Consider the following 12,179-nt stretch of genomic DNA (forward strand, 5'->3'; position numbering starts at 1 on the left):
GGACTCTGCACAGTACCACTTCTCTTGTCCTGTATGTCGGGTGTAATTCTCGGTATCTCTTCTTATTCTGTATGTATGGACTCTGCACAGTACCACTTCTCTTGTCCTGTATGTCGGGTGTAATTCTCGGTATCTCTTCTTATTCTGTATGTATGGACTCTGCACAGTACTACTTCTCTTGTCCTGTATGTCGGGTGTAATTCTCAGTATCTCTTCTTATTCTGTATGTATGGACTCTGCACAGTACTACTTCTCTTGTCCTGTATGTCGGGTGTAATTCTCAGTATCTCTTCTTATTCTGTATGTATGGACTCTGCACAGTACCACTTCTCTTGTCCTGTATGTCGGGTGTAATTCTCGGTATCTGTCCTTATTCTGTATGTATGGACTCTGCACAGTACCACTTCTCTTGTCCTGTATGTCGGGTGTAATTCTCAGTATCTGTTCTTATTCTGTATGTATGGACTCTGCACAGTACCACTTCTCTTGTCCTGTATGTCGGGTGTAATTCTCGGTATATGTTTTTATTCTGTATGTATGGACTCTGCACAGTACTACTTCTCTTGTCCTGTATGTCGGGTGTAATTCTCGGTATCTGTTCTTATTCTGTATGTATGGACTCTGCACAGTACCACTTCTCTTGTCCTGTATGTCGGGTGTAATTCTCGGTATATGTTTTTATTCTGTATGTATGGACTCTGCACAGTACTACTTCTCTTGTCCTGTATGTCGGGTGTAATTCTCGGTATCTGTCCTTATTCTGTATGTATGGACTCTGCACAGTACCACTTCTCTTGTCCTGTATGTCGGGTGTAATTCTCGGTATCTGTTCTTATTCTGTATGTATGGACTCTGCACAGTACTACTTCTCTTGTCCTGTATGTCGGGTGTAATTCTCGGTATCTGTCCTTATTCTGTATGTATGGACTCTGCACAGTACCACTTCTCTTGTCCTGTATGTCGGGTGTAATTCTCGGTATCTGTTCTTATTCTGTATGTATGGACTCTGCACAGTACCACTTCTCTTGTCCTGTATGTCGGGTGTAATTCTCGGTATCTGTTCTTATTCTGTATGTATGGACTCTGCACAGTACTACTTCTCTTGTCCTGTATGTCGGGTGTAATTCTCGGTATCTGTTCTTATTCTGTATGTATGGACTCTGCACAGTACCACTTCTCTTGTCCTGTATGTCGGGTGTAATTCTCGGTATATGTTTTTATTCTGTATGTATGGACTCTGCACAGTACCACTTCTCTTGTCCTGTATGTCGGGTGTAATTCTCGGTATATGTTTTTATTCTGTATGTATGGACTCTGCACAGTACCACTTCTCTTGTCCTGTATGTCGGGTGTAATTCTCGGTATCTGTTCTTATTCTGTATGTATGGACTCTGCACAGTACCACTTCTCTTGTCCTGTATGTCGGGTGTAATTCTCGGTATATGTTTTTATTCTGTATGTATGGACTCTGCACAGTACTACTTCTCTTGTCCTGTATGTCGGGTGTAATTCTCGGTATCTCTTCTTATTCTGTATGTATGGACTCTGCACAGTACCACTTCTCTTGTCCTGTATGTCGGGTGTAATTCTCGGTATCTGTTCTTATTCTGTATGTATGGACTCTGCACAGTACCACTTCTCTTGTCCTGTATGTCGGGTGTAATTCTCGGTATCTGTTCTTATTCTGTATGTATGGACTCTGCACAGTACTACTTCTCTTGTCCTGTATGTCGGGTGTAATTCTCGGTATCTGTTCTTATTCTGTATGTATGGACTCTGCACAGTACCACTTCTCTTGTCCTGTATGTCGGGTGTAATTCTCGGTATCTGTTCTTATTCTGTATGTATGGACTCTGCACAGTACTACTTCTCTTGTCCTGTATGTCGGGTGTAATTCTCGGTATCTGTTCTTATTCTGTATGTATGGACTCTGCACAGTACCACTTCTCTTGTCCTGTATGTCGGGTGTAATTCTCGGTATATGTTTTTATTCTGTATGTATGGACTCTGCACAGTACCACTTCTCTTGTCCTGTATGTCGGGTGTAATTCTCGGTATATGTTTTTATTCTGTATGTATGGACTCTGCACAGTACCACTTCTCTTGTCCTGTATGTCGGGTGTAATTCTCGGTATCTGTTCTTATTCTGTATGTATGGACTCTGCACAGTACCACTTCTCTTGTCCTGTATGTCGGGTGTAATTCTCGGTATATGTTTTTATTCTGTATGTATGGACTCTGCACAGTACCACTTCTCTTGTCCTGTATGTCGGGTGTAATTCTCGGTATCTGTTCTTATTCTGTATGTATGGACTCTGCACAGTACCACTTCTCTTGTCCTGTATGTCGGGTGTAATTCTCGGTATATGTTTTTATTCTGTATGTATGGACTCTGCACAGTACTACTTCTCTTGTCCTGTATGTCGGGTGTAATTCTCGGTATCTGTCCTTATTCTGTATGTATGGACTCTGCACAGTACCACTTCTCTTGTCCTGTATGTCGGGTGTAATTCTCGGTATCTGTTCTTATTCTGTATGTATGGACTCTGCACAGTACTACTTCTCTTGTCCTGTATGTCGGGTGTAATTCTCGGTATCTGTCCTTATTCTGTATGTATGGACTCTGCACAGTACTACTTCTCTTGTCCTGTATGTCGGGTGTAATTCTCGGTATCTCTTCTTATTCTGTATGTATGGACTCTGCACAGTACTACTTCTCTTGTCCTGTATGTCGGGTGTAATTCTCGGTATCTGTTCTTATTCTGTATGTATGGACTCTGCACAGTACCACTTCTCTTGTCCTGTATGTCGGGTGTAATTCTCGGTATCTGTTCTTATTCTGTATGTATGGACTCTGCACAGTACTACTTCTCTTGTCCTGTATGTCGGGTGTAATTCTCGGTATCTGTTCTTATTCTGTATGTATGGACTCTGCACAGTACCACTTCTCTTGTCCTGTATGTCGGGTGTAATTCTCGGTATCTGTTCTTATTCTGTATGTATGGACTCTGCACAGTACCACTTCTCTTGTCCTGTATGTCGGGTGTAATTCTCGGTATCTGCTCTTGTGCCGGACCTCGGCATCACATCTCCCGCCCTGTGTGGTGGAGATCAGGAAGCATTGATAAGATGCAGGAAGTCGTTGTTCTCGCTGAGTAGTTCCTCTTTTCTCTGATGTCATGTGACTGACTCTTCACAATTCCAGGTGAGTTGCTGAGACGTTCTGTCCTCCTCGTCCTCCTCGTCCTCCTCGTCCTCCTCGTCCTCCTCGTCCTCCTCGTCCTCCTCGTCCTCCTCATCCACCTCTTCTTATACCACTTCCTCCACCTCGTCCTCTTCTTTCTTCCTGCCTTGTCTTGCTTGTAGTCCTCGCCATCCCTCCCTCCCTTCCGTCCTCGTCCTCCCTCCCTTCCTTCCTCGCCCTCCCTCCCTTCCTTCCTCATCCTCGCCCTCCCTCCCTCCCTTCCTTCCTTCCTTCCTTCCTCGTCCTCGCCCTCCCTCCCTTCCTTCCTTCCTCATCCTCGTCCTCCCTCCTTTCCTTCCTCGTCCTCCCTCCTTTCCTTCCTCGTCCTCCCTCCTTTCCTTCCTCGTCCTCCCTCCTTTCCTTCCTCGTCCTCCCTCCTTTCCTTCCTCGTCCTCCCTCCTTTCCTTCCTCGTCCGCCCTCCCTCCCTTCCTTCCTTCCTTCCTTCCTTCCTCGTCCGCCCTCCCTCCCTTCCTTCCTCGTCCGCCGTCCCTCCCTTCCTTCCTTCCTCGTCCTCGCCCTCCCTCCCTTCCTTCCTTCCTTCCTTCCTTCCTTCCTTCCTTCCTTCCTTCCTCGCCCTTCCTTCCTTCCTTCCTCGCCCTCCCTTCCTTCCTTCCTTCCTCGCCCTCCCTTCCTTCCTTCCTTCCTCGCCCTCCCTCCCTTCCTTCCTTCCTCGCCCTCCCTTCCTTCCTTCCTTCCTCGCCCGCCCTCCCTTCCTTCCTTCCTTCCTCGCCCTTCCTTCCTTCCTTCCTCGCCCTCCCTTCCTTCCTTCCTTCCTTCCTCGCCCTCCCTTCCTTCCTTCCTTCCTCGCCCTCCCTCCCTTCCTTCCTTCCTCGCCCTCCCTCCCTTCCTTCCTTCCTTCCTTCCTCGCCCTCGCCCTCCCATCCTTCCTTCCTCGCCCTCCCATCCTTCCTTCCTCGCCCTCCCATCCTTCCTTCCTCGCCCTCCCTCCCTTCCTTCCTTCCTTGCCCTCCCTCCCTTCCTTCCTCGCCCTCCCTCCCTTCCTTCCTCGCCCTCCCTCCCTTCCTTCCTCGTCCTCGCCCTTCCTCGTCCTCGCCCTCCCTCCCTTCCTCGTCCTCGCCCTCCCTCCCTTCCTTCCTCGCCCTCCCTCCCTTCCTTCCTCGTCCTCGCCCTCCCTCCCTTCCTTCCTCGCCCTCCCTCCCTTCCTTCCTCGCCCTCCCTCCCTTCCTTCCTCGCCCTCCCTCCCTTCCTTCCTCGCCCTCCATCCCTCCCTCCCTTCCTCGTCCTCGCCTTCCATCCATCCCTCCATCGTCCTCGCCCTCCATCCCTTCATTTTTATTTAATTTTTTTATTGTTCATTTTACTTTATTTATTTTAGTTTGACATTTTTTTTCCCAAAAATATATTTTTGATCACTTTTATTCCTATTACAAGAAATGTAAACATCCCTTGTAATAGGAATATGGGGTGACAGGTCCTCTTTACAGTGAAATCTGGGGGGTCAATATGACCCCACATCTCACCTCTAGGCTGGGAAGCCTGAAATAAAAAATAAAAAAAAGATTCTGGCTTTGATCGTACTGGCGAGTTGGTAGAAGCACCGGAGGGCGGTGAGGGGTGGGGGGCGTCTATGGCTGGGTATTTCAGGGTATCACCGAGTATGGCTGGGTATCTCTGAGTATGGCTGGGTATGGCAATTTATGGCAGGGTATTACAGAGTATTGGCGGGGTATTGGCGGGGTACTACAGAGTAATAGCAGGGTACTGCAGAGTATTGGGGGGTACTGCAGAGTATTGGGGGGTACTGCAGAGTATTGGGGGGTACTGCAGAGTATTGGGGGGTACTGCACTGCAGAGTAATGGCAGGGTACTGCACTGCAGAGTAATGGCAGGGTACTGCAGAGTAATGGGGGGTACTGCAGAGTAATGGCAGGGTACTGCACTGCAGAGTAATGGCGGGGTACTGCAGAGTAATGGCGGGGTACTGCAGAGTAATGGCAGGGTACTGCACTGCAGAGTAATGGCAGGGTACTGCACTGCAGAGTAATGGCAGGGTACTGCAGAGTAATGGCAGGGTACTGCACTGCAGAGTAATGGCAGGGTACTGCAGAGTAATGGGGGGTACTGCAGAGTAATGGCAGGGTACTGCACTGCAGAGTAATGGCGGGGTACTGCAGAGTAATGGCGGGGTACTGCAGAGTAATGGCGGGGTACTGCAGAGTAATGGCAGGGTACTGCACTGCAGAGTAATGGCGGGGTACTGCAGAGTAATGGCGGGGTACTGCAGAGTAATGGCGGGGTACTGCAGAGTATTGGCAGGGAATTGAGGGGTTAAATTCGGTGAGGAGCGATGTGGGCACTGCAGATGCAGCCCACATCGCTGCTGACACCGATCTCTTTCCCCTCCGCTGTACCGATCGGTACAGAGAGGGGAGGGAGGAACCGGCGTCATGTTAAGGTTTGTTTCCAAGTGATCACTCCGTCATTTGACGGAGCAATCACGTGGTAAACGGCCGCTATGAGCGGCCGTTTACCGTGATCCGTGATGCGACCCGGCGGTCACGGATGCTCTCGAGTGCGCACACCTCGGGGCACGCGAGAGCAGAATTCTGGGAGGCCGTTAATTAACGGCCTCTCAGAGTTAAACAACCGCCCTGAAGCCGTTAATCGGCAATGGGCAGTTGTTAAGTGGTTAAAGCTAGATCACTAGCTATATAGGTGAGGTGAATATAGTGGTGTATACTGCAGTCAGGGCACAGACCACAACCACTACACAGCAGCAAGATAGGAAATCAGCCAAAAACGATTGGTGTGTACTGTGTTGAAGGTACACAGAACACCCACTGCTTCAGATGCTAAGTAACACACTACAAGAGGCCGCCTCAAAGGCGGCCTTATATAGTGTGGGGCGTGCACTACACAGCCTGAGCTATGATTGGCTACAGGCATCCTGCCTGTGGCCAATCATGGCTCTCCTCGCTGCCGGCGCTGCGATTGGCCAAGCATGCGGGGTCACAGTGCATGCTTGGCCAATCATGGGGCAGCAATGCACTGCGCCACCGCAGTGCATTGTGGTCCACGCGCGCGTCACTCGAATTTTGACGCGAACGGCCCAAACGTTCGGAATTTGCCGAACGGCCGAACAGCCAATGTTCGAGTCGAACGTACGTTCGACTCGAACACGAAGCTCATCCCTAGTCCTCGCCCTCCCTCCCTCCCTTCCTTCCTCGTCCTCGCCCTCCCTCCCTTCCTCGTCCTCGCCCTCCCTCCCTTCCTTCCTCGTCCTCGCCCTCCCTCCCTTCCTTCCTCGTCCTCGCCTTCCCTCCCTTCCTTCCCCTTCTTCGCCCTCCCTCCCTTCCTTCCTTCCTCGCCATCCCTTCCTCGTCCTCGCCCTCCCTCCCTCCATCCCTTCCTTCCTCGTCCTCGCCTTCCCTCCCTTCCTTCCTCGTCCTCGCCTTCCCTCCCTTCCTTCCTCGTCCTCACCCTCCCTTCCTCTCCCTCCCTTCCTCCCTCGCCCTCCCTCCCTTGCTTCCTCGTCCTCGCCCTCCCTTCCTTCCTTCCTCGTCCTCACCCTCCCTTCCTCGCCCTCGCCCTCCCTCCCTCCCTCCCTCCCTCCCTTCCTTCCTCGTCCCCTCCCTCCCTCCCTTCCTTCCTCGTCCTCGCCCTCCCTCCCTCCCTTCCTTCCTTCCTCGTCCTCGCCCTCCCTCCCTCCCTTCCTTCCTCGTCCTCGCCCTCCCTCCCTCCCTTCCTTCCTCGTCCTCTTCCCTCCGTCTTCCCATCACACCTTCTTATGGGGAGAATAAATGTCTTCTACAGGATGAGGTCCTAACTTATTAGATTAGTTCTTTATGTTTGATAGTCAGCTGACCCCTTACCCCCTCTCTTCTTCCTCGGGGGCGGGGCCTTGGACCCGTTGTGGTCTTCCCTCGGGGGGCCTTTGTATCATAATTCACTGCCGCCCTCCAGTCCCTTCTTCTCCCCCCCCCTCCCCCCGGCACCTGCCCGCTGATTTTAAGAGCAATGTGTGATTCCCCTTTCATATGGCTGTGCTCTACCCTCGGGATATTTTAGACCTTTAGTTAGCAGGTAAGTGTGCCTAAATTCTCTGTAGGTACCCCCCTCTTTAAGCATAGCCAATCGCCTGCATTTTTAGGGGATCAGGCTTTTCACTGCCCTGATCTCAACCGCCAAGACTCCAGAGCTATACATCAGTCGCCCCACCCCCTTCTCCTCCCACAGCCATCCAATAACCTCTTCCCGCCGGCCGTATGCATATTTTTGGCAGCGGGGGGGGGGGGGGGGGGTGAGCTTTAATTCTGATCTGCCACATATGTACATACAGCTGTCATTCATATGATCACCGTGAGCCAATCAGTCATCACATAATTGGAGACCCGCCCACTGGTCTTCAATATGTAAATAAATGCCAACATATTCCTTTATAGGCAACGATTTCCTGATCCACATTACAGAAGTCCCATCCTGAGCTTCCCAGCGGGGGATTTCCAGAAGAGTCAGATTATCGCCTAGAGGAACATTGGTGAGATCCCACCACTCCCCCAAAATTAGAAGATGGATATCGGTGACTACATTGTCCTATACCTTTCCTCAGAAATCCATGGAGTCACCTCCCCCAGCCAAAATAGTGACTGGGCCAATATAGTCAACAATAGTCACTATTTTGGCTGGGGGAGTCGACTCCATGGATTTCTGAGGAAACGTATAGGACAATGTAGTCACTAGTGATGGACGAACTTCCGACAGGATGTTTCGCGAACGAGAACCGCGAACGCGGCCGATAGTTCGCGAACCGTAACGTTCGCGGCGGGCCCCATTGACTTCAATGGGAGGCGAACTTCGCAAACCTTTAGGTCATATTTGCAGCCACAAAATAATTAATAGCTGTGCAAACATAGTCCCACCACATGGACACTGACATAACACATGTATGAGGTGAATTTGGGATCGACAACTACAAGCATTCTTTTTTTATATGGGAAATTCTGACAATTCAGGACTGTGGAGCGCATGAAGGCAATGGAGGAGAGGGAAGGTCAGAGTAGGCTAAGAAGAGGGTGCAGGAGATGATCACCAGCACCGTGATGGAGTGGTCTGACACCAGCACCGTGATGGAGTGGTCTGACACCAGCACCGTAAGCAGCCCCAGGAGAAAGTCAGCACAGCACAGGGATGGTGGGAGCCCCTCATACTAAGCAGCCCCAGGAGGAAGTCAGCACAGCACAGGGATGGTGGGAGCCCCTCATAATAAGCAGCCCCAGGAGGAAGTCAGCATAGCACAGGGATGGTGGGAGCCCCTCATAATAAGCAGCCCCAGGAGGAAGTCAGCATAGCACAGGGATGGTGGGACCCCCTCATAATGAGCATAGCACAGGGATGGTGGGACCCCCTCATAATGAGCATAGCACAGGGATGGTGGGACCCCCTCATAATGAGCATAGCACAGGGATGGTGGGACCCCCTCATAATGAGCATAGCACAGGGATGGTGGGACCCCCTCATAATGAGCATAGCACAGGGATGGTGGGACCCCCTCATAATGAGTATAGCACAGGGATGGTGGGAGCCTCTCATAATATGCACAGCAGAGGTACAGCCCCAGGAGGAAGTCAGAACAGCACAGGGATGGTGGGAGCCCCTCATAATGAGCATAGCACAAGGATGGTGAGAGCCCCTCATAATAAGCAGCCCCAGGAGGAAGTCCGCATAGCACAGGGATGGTGGGAGCCCCTCATAATGAGCATAGCACAGGGATGGTGGGAGCCCCTCATAATGAGCATAGCACAGGGATGGTGGGAGCCCCTCATAATGAGCATAGCACAGGGATGGTGGGAGCCCCTCATAATGTGCATAGCACAGGGATGGTGGGAGCCCCTCATAATGAGCATAGCACAGGGATGGTGGGAGCCCCTCATAATATGCACAGCAGAGGTACAGCCCCAGGAGGAAGTCAGCACAGCACAGGGCTGGTGGGAGCCCCTCATAATAAGCAGCCCCAGGAGGAAGTCAGTATAGCACAGGGATGGTATATACTGCACACCAAATAGTACACCTATAACAGTCCTTAGGAGGACCTTTGTGGAACTAGTAGGTTGTGATTAGCAGACTGTACCTCAGTCCCTATACTGATAAAGGACTGCTGCAGTATAGGGCAGCAGTTAGCAGTAGTGCACCTCAACCCTATATATTGTGGACCTATACCAGTCCTTAAGGATTAGCAGACTGTACCTCACTCAACCCTATATACTATAGAACGCTATACCTTACCAGTCCTTATAAGGACCTTTGTGGAACAAGTAGGTTGTGACTGATTAGCAGACTGCAGCAGAAGGGCAGCAGTCAAGTATAATATTCTTTCTATATTTGGAAGAAAGAATATTATACGTGTACAAGTCTATTACCATACCACTGATACCAGTCCTGAAAAGAACCTTTGTGGACCTAATAGTAACAGCTACTGATTAAACTGACCCTCACTGCCTCACACACAGCTTCCCGTCTGTCCCTATTTAAACTGACAAAACACAGGCTGCTGCAACAATAACTTGAATAGCAGTGCACTCAAAACGATATCCTGTACTACTACACCATACCAGTCCTGAAAAGGACTTTTGTGGACCTAATAGTAACAGCTAATGATTAAACTGACTGTCCCTCTCTGCAACACACAGCCTCCTATCTGTCCCTATCTGCACTGAGAAAAGACAATCTGCTGCAACAATGACTTGAATAGCAGTGCCTCAAACCTATATCCTGAACTACATCTACACCATACCAGTCCTTAAAAGGACTTTTGTGGACCTAATAGCTATCGATTTGGGTCACTGCAGTCTCTCCCTGCTCCACACAGCAACCTCTCCCTATAGTGACAGAAGAAAGAATGTAAAATGGCTGCCGGGTCGGGTGTATTTATAGGTTAGGGGGAATGTCCAAGTGTCCATGTGCTGTAATGTCTCAATTGGCTGTCCTGTACCCCATGATGGATGTGTCATCATAGGTCAAAGTTCTTTCACACTGTAAACACGGAAGTCCGCCGGGCGAACAGCGGCAATAGTCCGCCGATCGGGCGGACCGCGAACAGCCGAAATTCGCCGCAAACAGTTCAGCCATCCCTAATAATCACTGTCCAGCTGAAGGAGAGGGTGCGACTCTCTGGATTTCTGATGAAGCATATGGACAATGAGGTCACCAATATCCACCATCTGGCTGGAGAAGAGGGAGCGACTCTCTGGATTTAGGAGATGAATATTGTTGACTATATTGGCCCATACATCTCCGAAATCCAGAGAGTCGCTCCCTCTTCTCCAGCCAGATGGTGAATATTGGTGACCTCATTGTCCATATGCTTCATCAGAAATCCAGAGAGTTGCACGCTCACCTTCAGCTGGACAGTGACTGCCTATATTGTCCTATACATTTCCTCAGAAAGCCAGTTGCTTGCTCTCCTCAGGCTGAAAACTGGTGACTGTATTGTGGTATATGTGGCTTTGTAGCCGAGGTGTGAAGGGTAATAATATAGAGTGACATTTGGGTCACTCAAATCACCTAGGTGGGGTTGTTGACGTGACATCCAAGATGGCGGCACCCAGCAGCAGTTTTAGAGCTTCTGCATTGCTGAGAATGTCACCAACGTCCCCAGGAAGACTCATGTGGAATGCTAAGTAAGTAAAACTAGATTGGAGGATGATGAAACATCAGATGAATCCAGCAAATGGCCAACACTTATGAGGTCCTCTGGTGAGGTTTGAATTTGGGTGGAAGATTGTACTGGGACCCGCCATGTTGGGCACCAACCATTGGGGGTCATTATACAGAACATGTTGTGTAGGACTTGTGGTCCACCAATATTTATATCCTGGTCTAACCCGTCTTCAAACCTTTACTTTGACTTCTCTCCTCCATCTTTGGATCCCAGTATGTCAGCTGAGATGAGTTGGTTTATCTGTGGACTTTAGTAGAAGAATTATCGGAAATTGGTACAGTCGTTTTGCCTGTTTTTTTTATTTTTTTTGTTTTTTGTTTTCTCCATATAATGGGGATTGTAGTGAACACAAACCACTCTTATCTGTTGTAGATCGATCTTCTATGGTGATATATGAGCGCTGACCACTCCACTAACCACTTGTTCTCCTTCCAGGCCAACCCGTGAAGGCCGACTCTCAGCCTCTGAGCAGCCAATGGCACTTCTGCCTCCCGGGATACGCTTTTTCCTTTCCTTCTCACGAGACCAGTGGTAAGTGTCCTGCAGACCTACCCACAATATCATGATTACAGGTGTGAGGGGGCGATTAGCTGATGAATATGTCAATTATTCACCTTACAAAATAGTAATATTGTATGCGTAATATAGAAACAAGATGGTGGTTATCGAAATCTACGCAGATTGATCCTCCTACCTCTTCTAATGCTAGAAATTTTTGCCGTTGCAGATTTGGCTGCATGTACGGCCAGGCGGCAGTGCAGGGAAGACATGTTTGTGTCTAGGCTTCTGTATTGTATAAGATTTATTCCCTCGGATTGTACAATGACCCATCTCCTCTCTCTGCAGGTTCCGTGCTCTGGTGCTGCTCCTCACCTACCTCCTCTACTGCAGCTTCCACCTGTCCAGAAAGCCTATCACCATCGTCAAGGTGTGTGTGGGGGATGGAAGGGTCATGGATAGAGGGATGGCAATAGGAGACAGGGTGGGGGATGAGGGGTAACGGGGCCATGGATGGGTCTGGGAAGTAGGGTGATGTGAAGAACGGAATGGGAAGTGGACAAGAGATGAGGGGATTGGTAATAGAGCCGGGGATGGGAGATGGAGGGCAGATGGGAATGGGAGAGGAGGGTAATGGTAACGGGGCCTGGAATGGGCGCGATGGAGGGGTGACAGGACATGAGGGCAATGGAAGATGAAGGGGGAGGGGAGAATGTTTGAGGTGGGACATGTCCACTCTGACTGAGAACTGTCTCTAC

The 12,179-nt window shown here is 50.0% G+C and overlaps 1 protein-coding gene across 4 annotated transcripts in view; it reads left to right on the forward strand.

Annotated features, from left to right (window-relative positions):
• The window catches only part of SLC37A1 (solute carrier family 37 member 1), a 55,391-nt gene that overhangs the window by 13,197 nt on the left and 30,015 nt on the right, over window positions 1–12,179 (forward strand). For 3 of the 4 annotated variants that reach the window (XM_077479394.1, XM_077479395.1, XM_077479396.1), the window contains 2 exons: window positions 11,359–11,454; window positions 11,770–11,851. In XM_077479394.1, coding sequence (XP_077335520.1) covers window positions 11,359–11,454; window positions 11,770–11,851 — 178 coding nt within the window. Of the gene's footprint in view, window positions 1–3,090; window positions 3,206–11,358; window positions 11,455–11,769; window positions 11,852–12,179 lie in introns of those variants that run through there. The other variant, XM_077479397.1, reaches the window with a different exon arrangement.

The sequence above is a fragment of the Lithobates pipiens genome, unplaced genomic scaffold, assembly GCF_037356315.1.
Source record: "Lithobates pipiens isolate NorthernLeopardFrog02 unplaced genomic scaffold, aLitPip1_a1.2 Scaffold_16, whole genome shotgun sequence".
Classification (NCBI taxonomy): domain Eukaryota; kingdom Metazoa; phylum Chordata; class Amphibia; order Anura; family Ranidae; genus Lithobates; species Lithobates pipiens.